The sequence below is a fragment of the Phaseolus vulgaris genome, chromosome 11 (assembly GCF_000499845.2).
Source record: "Phaseolus vulgaris cultivar G19833 chromosome 11, P. vulgaris v2.0, whole genome shotgun sequence".
Lineage (NCBI taxonomy): Eukaryota > Viridiplantae > Streptophyta > Magnoliopsida > Fabales > Fabaceae > Phaseolus > Phaseolus vulgaris.
In genome coordinates, this window is record NC_023749.2 from 23,670,338 (window position 1) to 23,694,799 (window position 24,462).

At 48.4% G+C, this 24,462-nt stretch overlaps 2 protein-coding genes across 2 annotated transcripts; both read right to left on the reverse strand.

Annotated features, from left to right (window-relative positions):
- Window positions 1-10,090: 10,090 nt before the first annotated feature.
- On the reverse strand, window positions 10,091-10,507 carry LOC137837255 (uncharacterized). The gene has a single exon (XM_068646212.1). The coding sequence runs from the start codon at window positions 10,505-10,507 to the stop codon at window positions 10,091-10,093; it is 417 nt and encodes a 138-aa protein (XP_068502313.1).
- A 965-nt stretch (window positions 10,508-11,472) lies between these two features.
- On the reverse strand, window positions 11,473-12,114 carry LOC137837262 (uncharacterized). The gene has a single exon (XM_068646222.1). The coding sequence runs from the start codon at window positions 12,112-12,114 to the stop codon at window positions 11,473-11,475; it is 642 nt and encodes a 213-aa protein (XP_068502323.1).
- Between the last annotated feature and the right edge of the window lie 12,348 nt (window positions 12,115-24,462).

Sequence of the window (24,462 nt, forward strand, 5' to 3'; positions counted from 1 at the left end):
AGTGTTACGAGAATAGCCTCAAGACGAAGAGAGGACTGTTCGCTGTTACCACCCAACACCCAAGGGAAGAAGGGGTCACTGTGCAGAGATTGCCCAGGAGAGAAGGCCCGAACCTGCCGAGGATGTGCTGGAGAGGGAGATCGGTGGGAAGATGTTCAAGCTTGGCAGATCCTTAGGCCAAGAGACACATGATCAGATTGTCGAAGTCATAGCACGACACCTTGATGCTTTTGCATGGTCTGCCTCTGACATGCCTAGCATAGATCTTGACTTCCTGTGTAATCGCCTCACCATGGACGCCTAGGTCCGACCTGTTCGCTAGAGGAGACGAAAGTTCAATGAGGAGAGGCGTCAGGTCGTCTGCAAAGAGACAGAGAAATTGTTGAGGGTTGGCCACATCAGGAAGATTCAGTACCCTGAGTAGCTGGCGAATGTGGTGCTATTGAAGAAGGCTAATGGGAAATGGAGGATGTGCGTCGAAGGACTCAACAAGGCCTGTCTGAAGGGTGCGTCCGGTTGCAGACTGTTCAGCTTCCTGGATCCCTTTTCTAGTTACAACCAGATCATGATGCACCCCAGGGACGAGTGCAAGACAACGTTCATGACAAAGTTGTCTTGTTACTGTTATAAGATGATGCCCTTTGCGCTTAAAAAGGTAGGGGCGACATACCAGAGGCTGATGCACAACCCTTAGCGCCCATGCCAGGGCGGAATGTCCAAGCCTTTGTGGATGACATGGTGGTCACCTCCCAGCAGAGAGAGCAGCACGTAGCAGACCTGGAAGAGCTATTCACCACAATAGCCAAGTACAGGTTAAAGCTGAACCCAAAGAAGTGTGTGTTCGGGGTAGAAGCAGGCAAGTTCTTGGGATTCTTACTCATTGAACGTGGGATAAAGGCGAATCCTGAGAAGTGCGCTGCGATAATAGCAATGAGGAACCCAATCTTAGTTAAAGAGGTGCAGCAGTTGACAGGGTGCATGGCCGCTCTGTCCAGATTCGTATCAGCAGGAGGTGATAAGGGTCATCGTTATTTCCAATGCCTAAAGAGAAACAGTAGGTTTGTGTGGACCAGAGAGTGCGAAGAGGAGTTCTTGAAACTGAAAGAGTACCTGGCTAGTTCACCAGTGTTGTGCAAGCCACAGCTAGGTACTCTCCACTTCGTCTATACTTTGCAGTTACAGAAAATGAGATCAGTTCGATTCTACTGCAAGACCAGAACTAGGTGCAGAAGCCGATCTACTTTGTTAGCAAAGTGTTGCAGGGGCCAGAGGTGAGATACCAGGCCATAGAGAAAGCGGCTCCGACAGTAGTTTTCTCAGCGCGAAGACTTCGCCACTACTTCCAGAGCTTTACAGTAATAGTGATGACAAACCTTCCAATTTGCAAGGTCTTACAGAAGTCGTATGTGGCAGGCAGGATGGTAGATGGGTGGTACAACTATCAGAGTTCGATGTGCAGTATGAGCCTAGAGGCCCTGTTACAGGCCAGGTTTACGCTGACTTCGTAGTAGAGCTCTCCTCGGCAGCCACGCACCAAGAGGGAGCAGGTTTTAGATGGGTACTCTCTGTAGATGGTTCCTCCAACCAGCAAGGTAGTGGGGATGGTGTCATCTTGGAAGGGCCAAATGGGTTGCTAATTGAGCAGGCCCTGCGGTTTGCTTTCAAGGCAGTAACAACCAAGTAGAGTATGAGGCCCTGATCATTGGAATGTTGCTAGCTAAAGAGATGGTTGCGAAAGGTTTGCTGGCAAAGAATGATTCCTTGTTAGTCATAGGCCAGGTCACGGGGGAATACCAGGCTACAGACCCTCAGATGGCCGCATATCTAGAGTACATCTAGACTCTGAGGGAGACGTTTGAGGTGTTCGAGTTAGTCCACATACCCAAAGAACAAAATGCCCGAGCAGACTTGCTGGCAAAGCTCGCTAGTTCGGGCAAGGGAGGCAGACAGAGGACAATCATTTAGGAGACCCAGAGGACACCTCGAACTACCACAGACAATATGGCAGAAGTCCAGTAGATCAGCACATCGGACGGAGTGATGGGGGAGGCATCGGTCATTAACGCAGGAGACGTTTAAAACACCCAGAATAAGCGTGTACCCAGTTGTTGGGGAAAGGTCGTCACAGGTTTACCAAGTCGAAACAGGAGAAACTTAGATGACACCCTACCAACGCTATTTGGCTAATGAAATACTCCTGCTAGAGCCCACAGAGGCCAGAAAAATCAAGAAAAATTCGAACAAGTACACCTTATCGATGGAAAGTTATTTAAGCATGGGTTCACCCACCCTATCCTGGTGTGTGTAAGTGGTGAGCAATGCACGCGCATTATGGAAAAGCTGCATGAAGGGGTATGTGGTAGCCACATCGGTGTTCGATCTCTCTCATCAAAGGCCATTCGTGCAGGATATTACTGGCCAACCATGAGGAAAGACTGCACGGTGTATGCACAACAGTGCAAGCAGTGGCAGCAACACGCTAACTGGCACAAGGCGCCCCCAGAGGAGCTGAGGTCGATCTATAGCCCATGGCCATTTCATACCTGGGGGGTCGACATTCTGGGGCCTTTTCCTTTAACAGTGCGGTAGATGAAGTACCTTGTGGTTGCCAAAGAATATATCACAAAGTGGATAGAGGCTGAGCCAGTAGCGCAGATCACAACCTACAAGATCCAACACTTTGTGTGGAAGAACATAGTGTGCCGCTTTGAAATCCCAAAACGGTTTGATGAGAATCCAATAAAGGAGGCTTTTATTAATGAAGGAAGAGGGCATTCACCCTCACATTTGAAGTTCTTCCTTCTAGTCTTCTCAAAATTAAAAGAAGACATAAAATATAGAGAGGATCAAGCCTAAAGCCAAAGAAGTCTACAAGCTTTCAAGAATGGACTTCAATTAAATATCTCTCTTTATAGTTTCTTTTAAATTGTAAATAATATAGAATAGTGTTTAGAAAGATGCTTAGAGGGAAACATTAGACACCTCTTTTGTAAAAACATCTCTAGGCTTTAGTTTAGAAAATTCTAGAAGCTTGGGGAGTGAGCTTAGTAAGGGGGCGTAAGCTTAGAAGCATTTTGGGTAGCTTAGGGAATAAGCTATGTAAATGACCAGCCCTTGCTCCTATAAAAGGAGGGCTTAGGTCCTTCATAATGCAGATTTGGAATTTGTAGTAAAGAAACTCTCCCAATTTGGTGATTGAGTGAGTGAGATTTGATTTCTCCTCTTCCTAGTCTCATCTTGAGAGCCTTGGTTCCCTCAAGTGGCGGCAGTTCACACTTATCTTGGAGCAATCACACTTCAAGTGGCGTGTTCATCAATCAAGTTCTTCATCCACATAAGTTTCCTCTCTTCTCCATTTAGTTCTTCCATTTCCATGTCCATATGAACTTTAAAACAAGTGTAGTTTCTTTTATTCGGTTCATCTTCCTTTTCTTGCACTTTTGTTCAGTTCTTTTCAATTTCTTACTGTTTTAATTCAGTTCAGTAGCTCCTTTTCATGTTTTGTTCGGTTCAATTGCTTTCTTTAGAGTTTCAATCGGTTCATTTACTTTCTTGTTCAATTTAATCGGTTCAATTGGCAAGAAATGGGTCTTCCATGTGAGTTTGGTGTTTGGTGCAAGTTTTGGTGAGTTCTTGAAACATAGAACATTGATCCATTTCTATTAAAAGTGCCTATTCATTCTCCAACTCAAGTTGATTCCATAAAATGTCAAAGAATCATCTATATCTTGCTATTGGAATCATATCACGGTTAATGTCTCGAACTTGTACCCAGTTAGCGAGCCAACAATTGGGCAAACTATGTAAGGAGCTGGAGTAAAGCAGGTGTTTGCATTTGTCGAACACCCCCTGACGAACGGGCAGGTCGAGTCTGCCAACCGAGTTCTGCTCAGAGGTCTTAAGAGAAGGCTGGATAAAGCTAAAGGGACCTCGCCAGAAGAAGTTCCTAGAATTTTGGGGGCTTACCACAGTACTCCCCAGTTCACAACCAAAGAAACACTCTTTAGCTTGGTGTACGGTTCGGACGCGATGATTCCAGTAGAAATCCAGGAGAACTCGCCACGTTTCCAAAACTTTGTGGTCGAAGAGTCCAATGAAGAGGGGAAGGTGAACCTAGATCTATTGGACGAAGTAAGGGAGGAAGCAAGGATCAAGGCTGAGGCCTTGAAGAGATGGGTGGAGTACAAATACAGCTCCAAGCTGAGACCTCGGCAATTTCAGTTCGTCGACCTAGTGATGCGAAAGGCCCACCCGTACCAGCTAGAGAACAAGTTGTCCCCCAAGTGGATTGGTCCTTTCAGAGTAACGGAGGCCCTTGGGAATGGAGCGTACAGGTTCGAGACATTAGAAGGTGGGGCGATCCCTCGTACTTGGAACGCGACCAAGCTTAAGTTTTATTTCAGTTAAGTTGTTTGTTGTACCGACAAGTCCTCGAACGTTAATTGACTGCTAGTAGATGTGGGGCCACGTAAGCTGGGTCCAATGAGCGGCAGGGGCCAATGCCTTGCAGGCGGCACGCCCAGGGTGTCGAGGAGTGGTCAGGCGTCGGTCACGTAAGCTGGTCCCACAAGTAGTACGCCCAGAATGCCTCGCAGAGGGTGCGCCCAGTGGGTCGAGGAGTGGTTAGGCATCGGTCATCAGAATGTGTTGACATGTCCTCGGACATTGGCGAGTCCAACAGCGGAGCTGGGCCACGAGAGGTGAGTCCCAGACAACACACTAGTTATCAGTTAGGGAGAAGCCTAGATCGCGAGGGGTCCATGCGTGTGGTGTGGATGACGCGTTTAACACAAGTAGAGAGCCACTGGAAGAGAGATGACCCGTGAGGGTCACGTTTCAGGGGTAAACTACATGCATGGCACGTGAACAGCTAGGGGACTCCCAGGACAAATTGCCCCAGATATTAGGTGCACAAGTTGGTACCCAGGTGGTCATCCCGTCAGAGGCTGAACTCCAGTAAGGGAGTTGTTCCTGCTGGTTGACCAGAATGTGCTTCGTGTGTAGTTGTGACTCGCGTATCAAGGACACCTTCGTCTTGGTTCCAAACCTTCACCCTACACCGCAGTGAGTACCTGAAATAGAGAGAACAAAGGGCGCCCTCGTGGCCGTTTGCACTCCGACGATCAAGTAAGTAGGCAGAAAACACTATGCACCTCCGTATCGGAACACCGTAACTGTGATGTTCTGAAGGCGCGTAACTGTATTCTAACGAACTTCTCTCTGGTGCTCAAATCACTCGTGCGTACAGTGTGTAAGAGTGCAAATGATTAGAACGTACCTTAATGAGCTTCCAGAAAAGCTTATATACCTTGGGTTTCCGTGCTTACTGCCACGTGGCTTCTCTGACTTAAGCGCAACTCCACGTGGAAGGCCTTACGACGCTGTAACCCAACTTAGGGAAATCCCAATGCGTAAGTCTTCCTTCCTCGAAGTGCATCCGACGCAAGGGGTGACTACCTGGGTGCCAACTCATGCGCCCCAGCCTCTAGTCACTCGCCCTGTGAGTGTATCAGCCTTCCTCTCGTACCATGCACATGGATTACCCCTGGGGCGTGGCCCTCTCCTGGGTCGTATCTGTCCCAGGGATTCTCCAAAGGTGGCGCGGGTAGCCACGTCCTACACCTCATGCATGAGTACTTCACGAGTCAGGTTACTCCCTACTGGTACTGGGAATATGGCCTTGAAGCCACCTTTCTCTTCCCTTTATTAGTGTTCTGAGGTACTGGGGCCCGAGGCCTCCTCGCCCGTACCGTGGCCTCTTATCGTGCCGCCCCCTCCACGGTCTTCTCTACTCGTGGGTATCGGGGGGTGGCACCATCGGGGCCGAAGCGCGCTCTTAGGACAACGAGTCCTAAGAGCGCCTACACTTGATGACGCCCACACCTGGCGACGCCCACACCTGGCGACGCCCACATCTACTGACGCCCACACCTGGCGACGCCCACACCTGGCGGCGTCCAAAGCGGTCAACACGCTAACTCTACTCCTTGGAGCCCTTTGGTAGGTCCCACCATATGTTTGACTTTGGTCAACGCCCGAGGACGGGTCGGTACACAAACCCCCCAGTCTTGAGCTGATAACTGTTTCAGCGAAAAGACTAAGGCCTCGCCCTACCGTCCACGTGGCATTCTGATGACGTGACATTCTCTGCGCTGGTGACGTGACACTTTAAGTCACGCTCCTCAAGTTTACGTTATATCTTTCAAAAATCGCGCGCTTCAGTTACTGTCTCATCACTTTTCCCATTCCTTCACACTGCTCACCTTCTTCTTGAAGCCTTCTCTGCAATCTCTCTTCACACCCCAAACCTTCGTCAATCCGATCATTCAAAGGTATGGTTTTTCTTCTTCGATGGCTCTTTCTCTTGAATTTTTGTACTGATATAACTGCCTGGGTCTGTGTATTTTTCTTGCATTCGCACTCTTTCTTCTCACTTCTTCGTTCCCCCCTTCTTTGAACTTCTCGCGTGGGTAGGGTTTTTCTGGGTTTCTTCCTCTTTTGCGTCATAACCCTCGTTTGCTAAACCTTTGCTCTTTTTCATTATTCAGTTTCCCTACTACACCATGGCGCGTACTAAAACTACTGCCAACCCTCCACCTCCCAGGGTCAACTACAAAGCCCTGTACCCTTGGGCCCCTGATGAGTTACTCGATGAGTGCTGAAGTCTAACCTCCCTAAAGGATTGGAGGGACCATATGGGCGAACCAGGCGCTTACCAAGGCAGTGCCTTCGCCAAGAGGCATGATATCTACATAGTTGTGCATCCTTGCACACCTGGGGAGCCCGTTTGCATGGACGAGCGATCAAACAATGGGGAGGCCTTCTTCTTTCTCTACCAAACCGTGTTCAAACACATAGGCCTGCGTTTGCCCTTCTCTGGTTTCGAGAGGGAACTCTAAACTGAAATCAATGTCGCCCCTGCCCAGCTACACCCCAATAGCTGGGCCTTCATCAGGGCATTTGGGATTCTATGCGGGTACTTCGGCCAACCCCCCTCCGTGGACATCTTCCTCCACTTCTTCGAGGTCAAGAAGCAAGGGAAGAGCCTTTGGATGAGCTTCAGCGGCATCGCTGGGAGGGTCCTCCTATCTCTATTCCAGCAATCCTACAAGGGATGGAGGGGCAAATTCTTCAGGGTGTGTTACACCGAACACGACCTCACTGCACTGGATGGCTTCCCCTTATACTGGGTGAAGAAAGTGAAGTTGACTAAACCCAAGACTTTGGATGAACTACCCTCGACTGATCGAGAGGTTTACCAGATTTTGGCCAGTGTGGGGGTCTTGGATACTGCCAAGCTGATAGCACGCGAATACAACTCCGAGGCCCTCACCCAATACATTAGTATGGGAACTACTCCCCAGTTATCCTCTTTGCTTGCATATGAGTTGTCTGTTTGCTTCATGCTTTAACTTAGCCTGTACCTAACTTCTGCTCTATTTGCTTTCTTGGTGCAGATTCAAAAATGGACCAGAACAAGAGGATGAGGCTTGTCAAAGCTTTAACAGCCCGAGGCAAAGCTACCTCCAAGGGAGCTGATGCTTCCTCGCACCCAACCACCGAGCCCACTCCTCCAACTATCCCAACATCCCCTTCCCAAACTCTCCCCATCGCAGCACCCAACCAACCTTCTCCTTTACCACATGCCACCCCTACCTCTCCACCTCCCATCGCGGTTGTGCCCATCACCATGGTCGAGACTGCGACCACACCAGCCCCCCTAGACAAGGGCAAAGGGGTGGTAGTGGTTCCTTCCGACGAGGATGAGGACTCAGCGGATGGGAAAGTCTTCAAGAGCAGGAGGACTACCAAGGTCATCACCTCCACCCCTTCCTCCAATCACGACGTTGAATCCTTGCGGGAACACCCTCCAAGCGCTACTTCACCGCCCCATCAACTTGCTCTGGAGGGTGGGGTCGAATCTGAGCCCACACCGGCCCTAGAACTTCCCCAGCCAGTCCAAGAGCTATTGAGAGGCTACCTGCGACGGGCGACGCCAGGGGGTCCATATGAAGAGGCCAAGAAGGAAACCATGGCCTATTATCTCGGGGCATTCCTTGCTTGCGCCAACTCTTGGCGTGATCAGGCTAGGGCCAGGGCCAGTGAGCTCTCAACCCTTCAGGCTTTTGAAAAAGAGGTGGCCACCCTGAAGGAGCAGTAGCAGACCCAGGAGCGTCATTGGGCCCGTCAAGAGGACGCCTATAAGGACTCCCTGAAAGAAGCTCAGAAAGTGAAGGACGCTGCCAACAAAAGACTCCACGAGGTCGGGCAAACCTACGCCGAACTTCTGGGGCAGGTTGTGCCTCTTCGCATGGAATTCGCGGAGCTCAAAGATGCTGCCAAAATCTCTGAAGCCAAAATGAAGAAACTCGAGGATCAATGCGTTGACCGAGAGGTGAAACTGGGCGCGACGGAGGCAACGCTTGATGCTAAGACCAAGGCCTATGACCTGCTGGAAGCTGAATTTGTAAAGCTGCGGGCGGAGTTGATCAAAGCTTTAGCGGCCAAAGACCAAGAGCTGGCCTCCCAAGCTGAGCGCTCCAAGAAGGCGGAGCAAGAGCTGATTGATGACGTCGTGGGTGCCTTCTCCGATGGGTTCGCAGAGGCACTAGCCCAAGCAGCATGCGCAAACCCGGGAATTGACGTCTCTAGCTGCAGCCCCTTCAACCAAATCGTGGAAGGCAAAATCATGCCTCCTTTATCTATTTTGTAACTCTGTAAACACTTGTTTCTTTGTATCACCGCACTTGAATATAATTGGTCATCTTAACTTTATATTCTTGTGTACTCTTCTCTTCTCTCACTGCTTGGTAATCGTGTTTGTGTTTTATCTTCGCATTTACCATCGATTCTCCTTGCTTTGATCTATACATTCCTCTTGTTCTTTGAATTCTTTATGCTTCTTTAACTCGTAATGAACTTTGGCTTGTCTTTGCTTATCCTTCGTGGCCCCGAAGTGCCTACCACAGAAGGTGTTAATGGCCTCATCATCACTTAAGCTCAAAAATGACTCATCTCTTCCTTGGCCTCAACATCGCTCGAGGGCAAGGGAGGACTTAGCTCTTCTGGCCTCATCATTGCTCAAGGGCGAAGGAGGACTTATCTTGGCCAAAGCCTGCATACCTGTACTGGGTGCCCACGCTCGAGGAGAGACCTGCTGAACGTAAGGTCGTTTCGTCCTCAGCGTGTCTAAACACTTGGGACAAAGTTGCGCTTTGGTGCCTACGCCCGAGGAAAGGTCTGCTAAAAGCGGTGCCGTATCGCCCTCGGGGTGTCTAAACGCCAAGGCAACTAGCCCTTATCTCTGCGCACTTGGTGCCCACGCCCGAGGAGAGGCCTGTCCGAAAGCAATGCCGTATCGTCCTCGGGGTGTCTAAAAACACCAAGGCGATCGATCAGTGTTCTTGGTGCCCACGCTGGAGGAGAGGCATGCTGAAAGCAGTGTCGTATCGTCCCCGGTGTGTCTAAAGACCAAGATGACCTGGGACTTTGGTGATTACGCCTAAGGAAAAGGTTTCCCGAAGGATGGCGCTTCTTCTACATGGCGTGTATTTGCACCAAGTCGCCTAGCTCTCCACTGCTCTGAACTTCCTCAATGCCTGATGCCCACACTCGAAGGAAACGCCCCCCCGCCACTTCCTTGCGAGGTGTCTAGGCATCAGACACCGGGGCTAGCCGTTCTTACTTGGGGAGGGGGCATCCCGAAGGAATCCGTTAACCCGTGCCCAGGGACTAAACGCCCGGATTTTAACTATGCTATGCGTACCTTTCAAACTTGACGCCCACGCCTGAAGAGTGTGCTCCCGCCACTCCCTTTGGGGTTTCTACACGTCCAAGTTGGCTCGCGCGCTTGGTGTCCACGCCCAGAGGAGATATTCGCGTCACTCCTGCTGAGGTGTCTACACACCATGGTGGCGGGTTCGTTTCTTAATGAACCGCGCCCCTTTCCTTTAGCGTTTCTTTACATTTGCGAGAAAAGGAAAATCGAGACAATGCATGATTAAAACTGCTTTTACTTGGGTGACCTCATTAGAAAACCCCCGAGAGGGAAAAAGAGTGTCCCCTTTAAACTGTGTTCTACATAGAGTTTTTAACAAAAGTAAAACTTCAAATTAGCTGCGTTCCAGGTGCGTGGAATGGGGCCTCCCTCCAGAGTTTCGAGACTGTAAGACCCGTTCCCTTTAGCCTCAGTCACTCTAAAGGGCCCAATCCACTTGGGCGACAACTTGTTCTCCAACTCATACGGATGAGCCTTGTGCATGACGAGATCCGCCACCTGGAGCTGGTGAGGCCTCACCTGGGAGCTGTACTGGCGCTCCACCCTTCTCTTCACTACCTCAGCCTTTATTCTCGCCTCCTCCCTGGCCTCGTCCAACAGGTCCAAATTCACCCTCCTTTCCTCGTTGGACTCTTCTGCCACAAAGTTCTGGAAACGTGGTGAGCTCTCGTGAATCTCCACCAGGATCATCGCATCTGATCCGTACACGAGGCTGAAAGACGTCACCATGGTGGAGGTCTGGGCGTGGTGTGATAAGACCACACTATCCTTGGTACTTCCTCTGCCCAGACTCTCTTGGCTTTCTCAAGCCTCCTCTTCAATCCTCTCAACAATATTCTATTTGCAGACTCCACCTGTCCGTTCATCTGGGGGTGCTCGACTGATGCAAACACCTGTTTGATGCCTACCTCTGCACACAACTTCCCCAGTTATTGGCTCGCAAACTGAGTACCGTTATCCGAGACCAAACGCCTCGGCACCCCAAACCGACACACAATATTTTCCAAACAAAGTGTTGTACCTTATGTGCAGTAATCTGTGCCACTAGTTCTGCTTCTATCCACTTTGTGAAGTACTCGATGGCTTCTATCAAGTACTTCATCTGCCTTATCGCCAGTGGGAAAAGCCCCAGAATGTCAATTCCCCATGTGTGGAAAGGCCACGGGCTGTAAATTGACCTCAAATCCTCTGGCGGCGCCTTGCGTGTTGTTGGCACTGCTTGCATCGCTGGACGTACCCTACGCAATCTTGCCTCACAGTTGGCCAATAAAAGCCTGCACCTGCCACCTTGGATGCTAACGATCTCCCCCCCACGTGGCTTGCACAAATTCCTTCATGGAGTTCAGTCATTATCCTAGTGCATTCATCTCCACTTACGCACGTCAAGATTGGGTGTGTAAACCCATGCCTGAACAATGTCCCGTCCACCAGGGTATACCTTGCGGCATTTCTTTTCACCTTCTTGCCCTCTTCTAGCTCCGTTGGGAGGATCCCATCTGCAAGGTAGCGTCTGTAGGGAGTCATCCATGTGTCTCCTTCTTCCAGGGTGCACACCTGCATGAAGTCCCCTTTTGAGGGCGAGGCCGCATAGACACTTATGCTAGGAGCTCTCGCCGTCTGCTGAGCCAAAGACCGATGCCTCTCTGGCCTTCCCTTGGACGCACTGACTTGGAGGACGTCCACTCTGTTATCTGCTACATTCGCGGTGCCTTGAGGGTCTCTTGGATGACCGTCCTCTCCCTTCCCCCCTTGCCTGAGCTAGCCAGCTTGGCGAGCAGGTTAGCACGAGCATTTTGCTCTCTCGGGACGTGCACCAACTCAAACGCCGCGAACTCCCCCTTCAGCACTTGGACGTACCTTAAATACGCAGCCATCTGCGGGTCTTTCTCTTGATATTCCCCTGTCACATGCCCCGTGACCAACAACGAGTCACTCTTCGCCAAGAGGCTTCGCGCACCCATCTCCTTGGCCAAAAGCATTCCTGCGATCAAGGCCTCGTACTCTGCCTGGTTGTTTCTTGCCTTAAAGGCGAACCATAGGGCTTGCTCAATCAACAACCCATTGGGCCCCTCTAAGACTATTCTGGCACCACTTCCTTGCTGATTCGAGGATCCGTCTACTGATAACAACCACTGGGAATCAAGCTCCACTTCCTGTTGGACGCCTCCTGGTGAGAGCAATGCAACGAAATCTGCATAAATCTGCCCCTTGATGGATCCCATGGGCTCGTTTACTATATCAAACTCTGAAAGCTCCACCGCCCAACGAACCATCCTTCCAGCGACATCTGGCTTCTGCAACACCTTCTGGATGGGGAGATTCGTCATCACCACCATCGTAAAACTATGGAAATAGTGGCAGAGCCTTCTGGCATAGAATACCACTGCCAGGGTTGCTTTTTCCAAAGATTGATACCTCGTCTCCGGGCCCTGCAAGGCCTTGCTCACGAACTATATAGGCTTTTGCACCTGATCCTGCTCTTGAACCAACATAGAGCTGATGGCTCACTCTGTCACTGCGAAATACAAGCGGAGGGGCACGCCTGCCCGTGGCTTGCACAATATAGGAGGCGTCGCCAGATACTCCTTCAGCCCGAGAAAGATTGTCTCACATTCTGCTGTCCACACGAAGTGGCTGTTCCTCTTCAGGCATTGGAAATATGGGTGGCCCTTATCTCCACCAGCTGATACGAACCTGGACAGGGTCGCCATGCGCCCCATCAACTGCTGCACTTCTTTTACTGAGGTTGGGCTCCTCATGGCGATGATTGTTGCGCACTTATCGGGGTTCGCCTCTATACCCCGTTTAGTGAGCATAAATCCCAGAAACTTTCCCGCCTCCACCCCAAAGACGCATTTCTCTGGGTTCAGCTTGAGGCGGTACTTAGCTATCGTGGCGAACAACTCTTCCATATCAGTTGTTTGTCGCCCTCTTTCCTGAGAGGTCACCACCATGTCGTCGACGTAGGCTTGCACGTTCCTTCTCAGCATAAGTGCAAGGATCCTATCCATTAACCTCTGGTAGGTGGCGCCTGCATTCTTCAGCCCGAACCACATGACCTTGTAGCAGTAACTACACGTCTCGGTCATGAACGTCGTTTTGCTCTCATCGCGTGGATGCATCTTGATCTGATTGTACCCCGAGAATGCATCCAAGAAACTTAGCATTTTAGAGCCCGAGGCGCTGTCTACCAACGCGTCGATGCTGGGCAGAGGATACGAGTCCTTGGGGCACGCCTTGTCCAGGTTTGTGAAGTCTACGCATATCCTCCACTTCCCATTCGCCTTCTTCACTAAGACAACATTAGCCAACCACTCAGGGTACTGAATTTCCCTGATGTGTTCGGCGCTCAACAGCTTCTTTGTTTCTTCCTGCACGACGAGGCGCCTCTCTTCATTGAACTTCCTCCTTCTCTGTCATACAGGGCGGACTTTAGGGTCCATGGTGAGATGGTGGCACAAAAAATTTGGGTCGATGCCTGGCATGTCCGAGGCGGACCATGCAAATGCGTCCAGGTGGTGCGATATTACCGCCGCCACCTCATCCTGCTCCTCTTGACTCAGCAGTCGCCCCAACTTGAAGATCTTACCCCCAATTTTCCTCTCCACCACGTTTTCTACCGGCTCGGGTTGCCTATCCTGAGCGCTCTCAACGCGAGACTCACTTCCACGACCTTCTCTTCTAGGCGTAGCCTCTGCGGGCGAGGCATCCTCGGATACTTCTTCCATGGGCGAGGCGTCCCCGGATACTTCTTCCATTGGCGAGGCCTCTCCAGGTACTCCTTCTACGGGTGCGGCCCCCCTGGGCGCTTCCTCTGCGAGCACGGCCTCGGCAGGCGTCGCCTCCACGGGTTCAGCCTCCTCCAAAGGCTCCACCTCCATAGGCGTATCTGCAATGGGCGGGCGTTCCATCACCATAACCACTCCCCTTTTTGTTTTTAGGCTATTCTCAGAGCACTTCTGGGCCTCCTCTTGATCTGACTTGATCACGATCACCCGGCCACTAAGATCTGGCAATTCATCTTCATGTGGCGTGTGGAAGCCACTGCCCTTAGCCTATTCAACGCAGGCATTCCCAACAAAATGTTGTAGGCTGAATTGGCGTTCACGACTAGGTATTGGATGCTCTCAGTACATGACGTCGTTCCATCTGTAAACGTCGTCCTCAGCTCCAGGTAGCCACGTACCTCCACTTTGTCCCCTGCGAATCCATACAAACATCCCGTGTATGGCCTCAACAGATCAGGGGACAACTACATCTTGTTAAAGGTGGACTAGAACATTACATATGTGGAGCTGCCCTGGTCCACGAGGACTTGGTGTACCCTCCTCCCAGCGGTGACGACCGAAATGACCACGGGGTCATTGTCATGGGGGACGACGTTGCGCAGGTCAGTCTTTGTAAACACAAGGTCTGATTCCCACGGGTCATCCAGTCCTTCTTCAACTACTGCGTTCACCCAGCGCACATACCCCTTGCGCTGAGAGGCAGTGCATCCTCCTCCTGAGAAGCCACCGGAGATGGTGTGCACTTCTCCATGGATCGACATCTCGTGTGCCTAATCCTCTTCTGGTACTGTCAGGGCCGCAGCTGTAGAAGACCCGGCCAGATAGTCCTTCAGGAACCCACTCTTCATGATGGAGATCAAGCTCAAGAGGACATGGAGGCCAATCAACAAGATCAAGAAGAGGTGGAGGCACAAATGGAGGACGCCCATGGAGGTCAAAGTCCACCTCAAAGGATTACAAGAAGCATGTTCAAAGCTTTGGGAGCTAGAGGACATTTATTTTCTCTTTTTGTAATTTCTTTAGTTGAAGGTGCTTAGAGGGAAACATTAGAAACCTCTTTTGTTTTAGCATCTTTTAGGCTTTAGTTAGGAGCTTTAGGAGGGGGGGTGTATTAGTAGATAGGTGTAGGAGTAAATAAGGAGGTGCCAAAGTGAGAGAAGGGATCACACCTTCCTCATGCTTTGTTTTAGGCGCAAATTCTAGAAGCTTTTTAGGAGGGAGTTTTTGAATTTTGTGTAGCTTACTTTTCAGCACCTTAGGCTATAAATAGAGGTGCTCTCTTTGTAAAATTCAGATTGGAATTAATCTAAGAAAACTCTACTCAAATTTTGAGTGAACTTTGGAGAGCTTTGAGCCTTCTTCTCTAGTCTCATCTTGATGGATCATTGGAGTCCTCAAGTGGCGGCATCACTCTCATCTAGGAGCATTCCACACTTCTAGTGGCGAGATCATCCAACATTCTTCCATCTTCATGAGCACTCTCTTCTCCTTCCTTTCTTCTCTTTCTATTGTTTTTGTTAGCTTGTGTTCTTGAGTTTTGGTTTGGTGTTCTTGCTGTTTTTTATGAGTTTTGGTTCGGCAGTTTTATATTTCAGTCCATTCATCTTGTTCCTTTGCTTTTCTTACTCTTTTGTTCGGTTTAATTTGACTAAAATTGGTTCATCCAAATGAGTTTGGGATTTGGAACTAGTTTTTGGTGAGTTCTTGTCTTAGAACAATGATCCAACTCTAAGAAAAGTGCCTCTATAATGTCCAACTCAAGGTGATTCCTAAGAAGGTCAAGAACCTTTCTCTATATGGCTATTGGAATCACATCACTTCACCAACTTGTCCAACTGATGGCCCAACGCCAAGCAGTTGTTGATGTGATGCTCGAACGCTTGGTGGAACTCGCACCACGCGTCCTTGTGAGGTCTCAGCACTTTGTCAGTCTTCACTTGGGGCCTCAGCCTGTCTGCTATGTTAGGCACGACGATTAGATCTTTCAACTCTACCACGAAATTATGCCTCAACGGCCTATTCCCCTCCCTCGCCGGCCTATTCCCCTCTGATCGCCCCCTCGTCTGGGGCCTCCTCGCCTCGTATGGGCGCTTCCTCTCCTGACCCTTCCTTCCGGTCGCGGCCTCATTCACTCTAGCGGGTTGTGCACGCAACGACGCTCTTGGGCGTGCTGGTGCAACGCTTGTACGCTTCTCACACACCTCGCCCTCTGTTGCGATGTGCTCCACCGCGCGACACCTTATTTCTGCAAAGGTTCGGGGGCGGCTTCAGATGATTGATTCACAGAAAGGTCCAGGGCACATCCCCTTCCTGAACGCATAAAGAATCATCGATTCCTCCATGGTGCCAACCTTCACCACCTGCGACCCGAAGCGGTTGATATACTCTTTCAAGGTCTCGCCTTGATACTGCTTCACGTCAAAAAGATCATACGACACCGGTGGAGGGGCCTGGTTCGCGATGTACTGCTCCCGGAACAACTGCGAGAGCTGCGCGACGAAGGTGATGTGGCCATCTGGAAGGCTGATAAACCAATCCATGGCCATTCCAGTCAACGTGCTCATGAAGAGCTTGCACCTCACGACGTCAGAACAGCCTACTAGCATCATCTGTGTGTGGAACGCAGTGAGGTGTGCCTCGGGGTCTTCCATCCCTGTGAAAGTCACCTTGGGACCTATGAACGTGTGAGGGATTACCGCCTCCATGATCGACTGTGAGAACGGCGTGGAGAACTCCCTAGGTGGTGTGAAACATTCGCGATCTTCTGCTTCACGACTCCCAGGGTGGTTGCGCAACCCGCGGCGCAACTCCTCGTTCACACGAAACAACTCTTCATTCCTTGCATGCGACGCCGCCAAATCCGCCTGTATACGCTCTTGCTCAGCCTTTGATGCCGCCATCGCTTCCTACAGGCCTTGCATCATCTTCATGACCTGGTGCATGGTCATGTCATCACTCTCACCGCGCGTCGAACTTTGCCTTGTCGTCCTCATTTCTTGCAGTTTCTTGAAGAACTTCGAACTGTAACGGTGGTTCTTGAAAATCCTTCGGTGCAAACCGAGCGGAAACGCAAAAGAACGGTAGAAACTCAAGAAAACTGGGAAATGAACAGTTGGAACTGATCAAGACCAAAAAGAATCGGTAAAAACTGAGTTAAACTGAAGAACGATCGGTGAAACTAAACGAAAACACGAGCAAACGGTGGTACTAAGCGAAACTTCAACAACGAATAGCGAAAATTTGAACTGAACCGAAAGCAATCGGTGAAACTTCATGAACCTCAAGATAAACGATGAATCTTGAAAGATTCTTGGAAAACTTTCTCAAAATCTGCTACTGAACCTCTAACAACTTGCGGTGGGACTGATGTTTTAAATCGGGTCCCACGGTGGGCGCCAAATGTTCCTGCCGATTGACCAGAATGTGCTTCCTGCGTAGCTGTGACTCGCGTATCAAGGACACCTTCGTCTTGGTTCCAGACCTTCACCCTACACCGTCGTGAGTACCTGAAACAGAGAGAACAAATGGCACCCTCGCGGCCGTTTGCACTCCGACGATCAAGTCAGTAGGCAGAAAATACTATGCACCTCCGTATCAGAACACTGTAACTGCGATGTTCTGAAGGCGCGTAACTGTATTCTAACAAACTTCTCTCTGGTGCTCAAATCACTCGTGCGTACAATGTGTAAGAGGGCAAATGATTAGAACGTACCTTAATGAGCTTCCAGAAAAGCTTATATACCTTGGGTTTCAATGCTTACTGCCACGTGGCTTCTCTGACTTAAGCGCAACTCCACGTGGAAGGCCTTACGACGCTGTAACCCAACTTAGGGAAATCCCAACGCGTAAGTCTTCCTTCCTCGAAGTGCATCCGGCGCAAGGGGTGACTACCTGGGTGCCAACTCATGCGCCCCAGCCTCTAGTCACTCGCCCTGGGAGTGTATCAGCCTTCTTCTCGTACCATGCACGTGGATTACCCCTAGGGCGTGGCCCTCTCCCGGGTCGTATCTGTCCCAGGGATTCTCCAAAGGTGGCGCGGGTAGCCATGTCTTACACCTCATGCATGAGTACTTCACGAGTCAGGTTACTCCCTACAAGTACTGGGAATATGGCCTTGAAGCCACCTTTCTCTTCCCTTTATTACTGTTATGAGGTACCGGGGCCCGAGTCCTCCTCGCCCGTACTGTGGCCTCTTATCGTGCCGCCCCCTCCACGGTCTTCCCTACCCGTGGGTATCGGGGGGTGGCACCATCGGGGTCGAAGCGCGCTCTTAGGACAACGAGTCACGCTTTTACGGTGGGAGACGCTTAAACTTGTCGACGCCTACACCTGGCGACGCCCACACCTGGCGACGCCCACACGTGGCGACGCCCACACCTAGCGACGCCCACATCTGGCGACGCCCACACCTGGCGACACCCATACCTGGCGACGCCCATACCTGGCAACCCCCATACCTGGCAGCGCCCAAAGCAGTCAACACGCTAACTCTCCTCCTTGGAGCCCCTTGATGGGTCCCACCGTATGTTTGACTTTGGTCAACGCCCGAGGACGTGTTGATACAAGAGCCTTACGCGCTAGATTGCCCTAAGAGTGTTTGGTAGCGGCGCTAAGGCACACCCTCAGTAACCCTAATTGCGGTTAGCGGAAACAATGGAAACCCTAGGTATATAAAGGGTAGTATTAAACCTAATAAGGTACGCAACTTTCACCCGAAGATACACACACATATTACACAGAGAGCTTTTTACAACTGACTTGAGCATCAGAGTGCAAATGGCCTAGCCCTATACTGACTTGACCGTCGGAGTGCAAACGGCCTCTAGGGCGCCCTTTGTCTTTGCATTTTTCAGGTGTTTGATCGAAGAAAGGCACAAACTAAGGCAGAGATAATTGGGCGTGTGATCGTCGTAGACGTACGAAGACAATCGAGTCAACCAGCAGGAACATTTGCATTGTACACAGTTTTAGGGGACACTTTTTATCCCTTACAAGGGTTTTTAACGAGGTCACCCAATAAAATTTCAGTTATCCAGCTAAGAAATACGTTGTGCAATGCAGTTAATGAACCTCTCCCTAAGATTGATACACCAAGATCGGGAATAGTATGGTTCCTCAGTGAGCCTCCCTCTTGTGTGAGTTCATTAAGGCTGAGAATAGTATGGTTCGACCGTTAAAAAACCTGTCCTTTGACTTCATATAGCAAGGTTGCTGTTAGTTATTAAAAACCTGTCCCTTGACTTCATACAGCAAGGTTGCGGTTAGTTATAAAGACCTGTCCCTTGACTTCGTACGGGAAGGATGAGGTCAGTTAAGAATCGTTCGCTTGTGTTAGAAACACCAAGATTGGGAATAGTATGGCTCCTCAGTGAGCCTCCCTCTTGCATGGGAACGCCAAGGTCGAACAGTATGGTTCGACAGTTAAATCCTCCCTGGCCCCATGGGCGAGGACGAGGTTAGTTGCAAACCGTTCACTTGGGTTAGAAACACCAAGAGTGGGAATAGTATGGTTCCTCAGTGAATCTCCCTCTTGCGTGGGAACGCCAAGGTCGAATAGCATGGTTCAACAGTCAAATTCACTTTTTCCCTCACGAAGCAAGGTCGAGAACAGTGTAGTTCACCAGTGTTATTAACAAGGCAGGCACGATGACCTAAAGAGGGCAGAGGCGAGATCAACAGGGAGACCTTTCCCTTATCTTGCGAGAGGAAGATAAAAAACAGCATAAGGAGTTTTCCTTATCCTCGTACGACAACGATTAGGCTTGTTAAGGGTTTGTGCATGTGTCACCAGTGCCTTGATGACAATAAAGGTCAAGAGAAGTTAAAGCTGGCAAAGTTAAGCGTGCTACCTAAGAGGCGAACCTGTGTCGAAGACGCTGTTAGTCGAAGTTAATGCAACTAAAAGCAGTTAAATGATCAAGACAGAGAGGTTAAAGAAATGGCTCGTAGCGGGAAACGACATTTATCAAGAGTTGGCTAGTCTTCGTCAATCTGAGAAGGAGGTCAAGAGGCTACTTTTTGAGAAGTCTCAAGAGGCCCTTCAACTTGAGGCGAAGATCTTACCTATCTGCAATGAGGTGGTCAACCTGAAGGAGAAGGTCGATGAGGCACAAGCTAAAATGGCCAAACTGGAGGAGAGAGCCATCCAACGCGAGGTTCAACTAGGCCAAGTGGAGTGGGAGCTCGCTGAGAAGGTCGAGCTTTTCAAGAAGACAGAAGAGGAACTCAACAATGACACCGTTGATGCTTATGGCGAGGGGTTCCAAGATGCCATGGCTCAGTTTGCCTGCGTGCATCCTAAGGTGGATCTTTCCCCTTTCGCAGAGTCGAAGTGGGTCGTTGATGGGCAACTCGTGCTCAAAGAGTAGCCATCTTTGTAATTTAATCTTCTTGCTGACTCGTACCTTGTACATATATATATATATATATATATATATATCTGAACTTCTGCCATTTTTTTAACCTCTCTATTGGCTTGGAGAGTTAGCTCTTCCCTCAGCTTCGTTGTCTCATCCTGCAAGTCTTGTGCGTCTTGCGCCTTACTTAGAGCGAGGCTGGATGCGATGAGGAAATCCCCGAGGCTTTGAGCCACGCGGTCTTGGAGGAGGTTGATGGAGATCAAGTTCAAGACCAAATGGAGGCCAATACTCAAGGACAAGAAGAGGAAGAGGCTCAAGTGCTAGATGCTCAAGGAGTTGGTAGCCCACCTCAAAGGCTTACAAGAAGTCAATTCAAAGCATTAGGAAATAATGGAAGGTTGTTTTCTCTTTTTGTAATATCTTTGTTTGAAGATGCTTAGAGGGAAACATAAGAAACCTCTTTTGTAAAAGCATCTTTAGGTCTTTAGTTTAGGAAAATAGTAGGAAGCTTAGGGGGTGTGAGCTTAGTAGAGGGGTGTAGGCGTAATAGGGAGGTGCCAAACTAAGAGAGGAAGTCACACCTTCTTCATGCTCTAGGATTGGCGCCACTTTTATGTCATTTGGGGGGAATTTTGAATTTAATTAGCTTTTCATTTCAGCACCTATTAGGCTATAAATAAAGGTGCTTGCCTTGTAAAATTCAGATTGGAAATTAGTAATAGAGAAACTCTACTCAATTTGAGAAAGAATTTGTGAGAGCTTGCTTCTCCTTCACCTTGTCTTATCTTGAGTGCATTTGGTTCTCTCAAGAGGCAGCACTAGCTCACTCATCTTGGAGTCTTCATCCTCTAAGTGGCGTGATCATCAAACCAAAGCATCCATCTCCATAAGTTCTTCTTTCTTTTATCTCCATATTCATATGAAATTCCTAAAACATGTTTAGCTTCCTTTTTGGTTCGGCATTTCAGTCTATTTTCCAGTTTTGCTTCGGTTCTTATTTCATTGGTTGTTTTTAGTTGTTTCTTCCTCAATTCTAGCTTAATTGTTCGGTGCATTTTTGTTCTTGATCATTTTATTCGGTGCTTTTGCCTTTTTACACAATTTGTTCGGTTCAATTGACAATAGATGGCTCCACCATATGAGTTTGGTGTTTGGTGCAAGTCTTGGTGAGTTCTTGAAACATAGAACCTTGATCCAATTCTATTATAAGTGCCTAAGCTATCTCCATCTCAAGTTGAGTCCATAGAATGTCAAAGAATCATCTCTTCTTTGCTAGTGGATTCATATCATGTGGTATCTAGAGTTTAGGTTTGTTCTTGTTTAAATTTGAGTTGTGTTCCGTCCGGTTGACCTGGGACGTCTTCGTGCGCGACCTCAACCGTCAGCTAGGGACTCCTTCCCACTGGTTACCTGTGGATTCCTGCAAAGAAGGAGAAAAGGGCGCCCTAGCGGCCGTTTGCACTCCGACGCTCAAGTCAGCCAGCAAGAAACACCAAAAACTATGCACCTCCGTATCGGAGCACCGCGTATGGCACTCTGAAGGTGGCAAAAAGGAATCTGTGTCTAGTGTATATTTTCTCGTTCTGGCCAAAATCCTTCCCTTGTCCCTTGTGCGTAACCTCAAGGCTCGAGCAAGCAACTAGAGTGTTTCTCGAAAATTAGCTAAAAGTTCGAACCTCGTTTCTAACATTCAAAGCGCTATTTAAGCTACTCCCGCATTCAAAGCGCCTTAAAGCGCATTTAATTATAAAACGTAGCGCATTTAAGACGTTTAAAACGCTTGGGAGCATTTATAGTACCTTAAACGCTCGAAACGGAAACTGTATTAAATAACTTTAATTACCTTGTACCTGACAAAATGGCGTTTCTATTCTGACCTGGCTGCTGTACACGTGGAGGTCCTCACAGTGCCGTGACCCCATCTGGGGGCATTTCTTCGTGTGAGTCCTCCTACCTGGGAGTGCATCTGCGCTAGAGGTGACTTTTTGGGTGTCAACTCATACCCCCAAACATCTAGTCACTCACTTTGAGAGCGTATCTGCCTTCCTCTCGTACCCTGCACCTGGCTACCCTGGGTGTGACCCTCCTCTTGAGTCGTATCTATCCCAAGGGCGTCTCTGGGGCGGCAGGGGCACTTCACGAGTCAGGCTGCCCTACACTGGCGCTATCACTATGGCCTTGAAGCCACCTTTCTCTTCTCTTTATCACTACCCCGGATTATCGGGATTTAAGGCCTTCCCACGGCGTCGCTCCCTCCATGGTCTTTCCTACCCATGGGTATCGGGGGGCCACACTGTGATCGCCTTGCCTTTGTGACATTTGACCTTGGCGACGCCCTGGTTGGGCGACGCCTTAACTGGGCGATGCCTTAACTAGGCGACGCCTTGACCTTGGCGACGCTGGCACTTGGCGTCTCTTCACCTAGGCGCCTTATGTTGACTTTGACCCCCGACGTTGACTTTAACCTTGACTTTGTCAATGCCCGGATACGGGACGGTACAAGTTGTGTTGCACTTTAATTCAAAAGCTCTATAATTCTTGTTGTTTACCTTTCTGTTTTTAGGCTTTTTTTTTAGTTTTATTGCTGTTTTCTTAATTGTGCCTATCATGTGTTTGTGTCTTTTCCTTTTTGAATCCATACAAGTTTTGTCATAGTCATGTTTTTCCAAGAATGTCATCACTTCTTGTAGTACTTTTATTGAATTTTTTGTTTCTTGCTTTGGTGTAATACAGTTTTCTGAGTTTGATACTTGATCCTTTGTGCATTTTCTGTTTTAGTTTTGAGTTCATACTTGTATTTTAGATCTATACAAGTTCTTATACATCATTTCCATTATGTCTTTGCTAGTTCTTAATTCTGTTTTTCATTCCTATTAGGATTCCTCTGTTTTACTGAAAACGTGCTTACTGTTTTGATTTATTGCAATTGATTTACTCACTGGAAATTTCTGAAATTCTGGATTTGTGTTCTTTAAAGTGTTATAAAAGAGTAGAAAAAAGAAGTACTCAAAAATTCAAAGTACAGAAAAAATGATAAATCAAAAACAAAAAGTGTGCAATTCTGCCGAAAAAAATACGGTAATCTGGCAGCGATTTTGAAAAATTTATCTCAATTAATTGGCTTACATTTTTTGAGTAATTCCAGTGCCATTATTGAGTTAAGATCTTGAAGTTTCTGTGGTTAAAATTTCATAATCCAGTTCGCTTTATATTGTTCCAGTTAAATCAGTGAACATCAAGCACAGTTTGCATAAAAAAATATTTTCCAGTAGCTCTGTTTTTGTTTTCTTCATCTACTCTAGTACTTTTCATTAGGTATCTTTTGTGTGCCTTCTTTTTCATTGAGTACCTTATTTTTCTTGCTTGTCTTTTGTTCATTAATCTTTGAGTTTGTCATACATCTAGTATTCCTTTTGTTATAGCCTTTTATTGCTTATACCTTTTCTTGCTTGTCTTTCTTTATTCCTTGGTTTTGTGGTGAAGTGCTTTGAAGATTGTGTGCTCTTGCTTTGGCATCTTTCATTTGAGGATTACTAAGGCCTCAAGATAAGCTTGGTGCAGAGAGTATTCTTTGTTTGAGAGTGATTTTTCAGTGCCATTTCACTTCGGCAATTGGTTCCAAATTATTTTAACTAACTTTGTTTTCTTAACTTTGTTTGCTGTTTTATTGTTTGCTGTTTTCTTTTCCAAATGGCTGCTTATTCCAGTGATGAGTATTACAACAAGCATTCTCCTAGCAAAGCTTCTGTCCTTGGAGAATTAAAGGAGGCCAAGCGAGCCATTACACAAAAAGATGAAGCTATTACACAACAAGCTGAAGCTATTAGACGGTTGGAGGAAAGATTGCAAAGCCTTGAAGTGCAGCAAGCTAGACCTTCTCATTCTCACCATGGTTCACAGCATTCTCATAGACCTTCATCAAGAGGCTCTTCCAATGATCATGGACGTGAAGAAGAACATAGAAGAAGGAGACCTCAACCCAATTTTCATGGATATAGACCACCTTATGCTCATGAAGATAAACGTGAAGATGGCTACTACCGTGATGCAAAGGCCAAGCTACCTTCGGTGAAAATTCCTAGTTTCAATGGGGATAGTGATCCTAATGTGTATCTAGATTGGGAGGCTAAATGTGAACAGATTTTTGACCTCCATGAGATCCTAGATGAGCACAAATATAAGCTAGCCACCTTAGAATTTAGTGATTATGCCATGAAATGGTGGCATGGTGTTGTAAAGGACATTATCTATCACAAGGGTCCTCCCGTGGACTCTTGGAAGTCTTTAAAGGATCAAATGTGTCGTAGGTTTGTGCCACTACACTTTAGGAAAGACCTCATGTTAAGACTCCAACGGTTTCAACAAGGCACGCTAAGTGTGGATGCCTGTTATAAGGAATTAGAAACGCTTTTGCTTAAAGTTGATTTGAAAGAAAGCGATGAAGCTATGATAGCTAGGTTTGTGAGTGGTCTAAGGAAGGACATTCAAGATATTGTTGAGTTACAAGAGTATTCATCATTGGGTTCTTTAGTTCATC

Bases quoted from the DNA above. Each gene is read 5' to 3' on its own strand.
- LOC137837255 (XM_068646212.1), bottom strand. From the start codon at position 10,507: ATGGTGACGTCTTTCAGCCTCGTGTACGGATCAGATGCGATGATCCTG.
- LOC137837262 (XM_068646222.1), bottom strand. From the start codon at position 12,114: ATGGTGGTGATGACGAATCTCCCCATCCAGAAGGTGTTGCAGAAGCCA.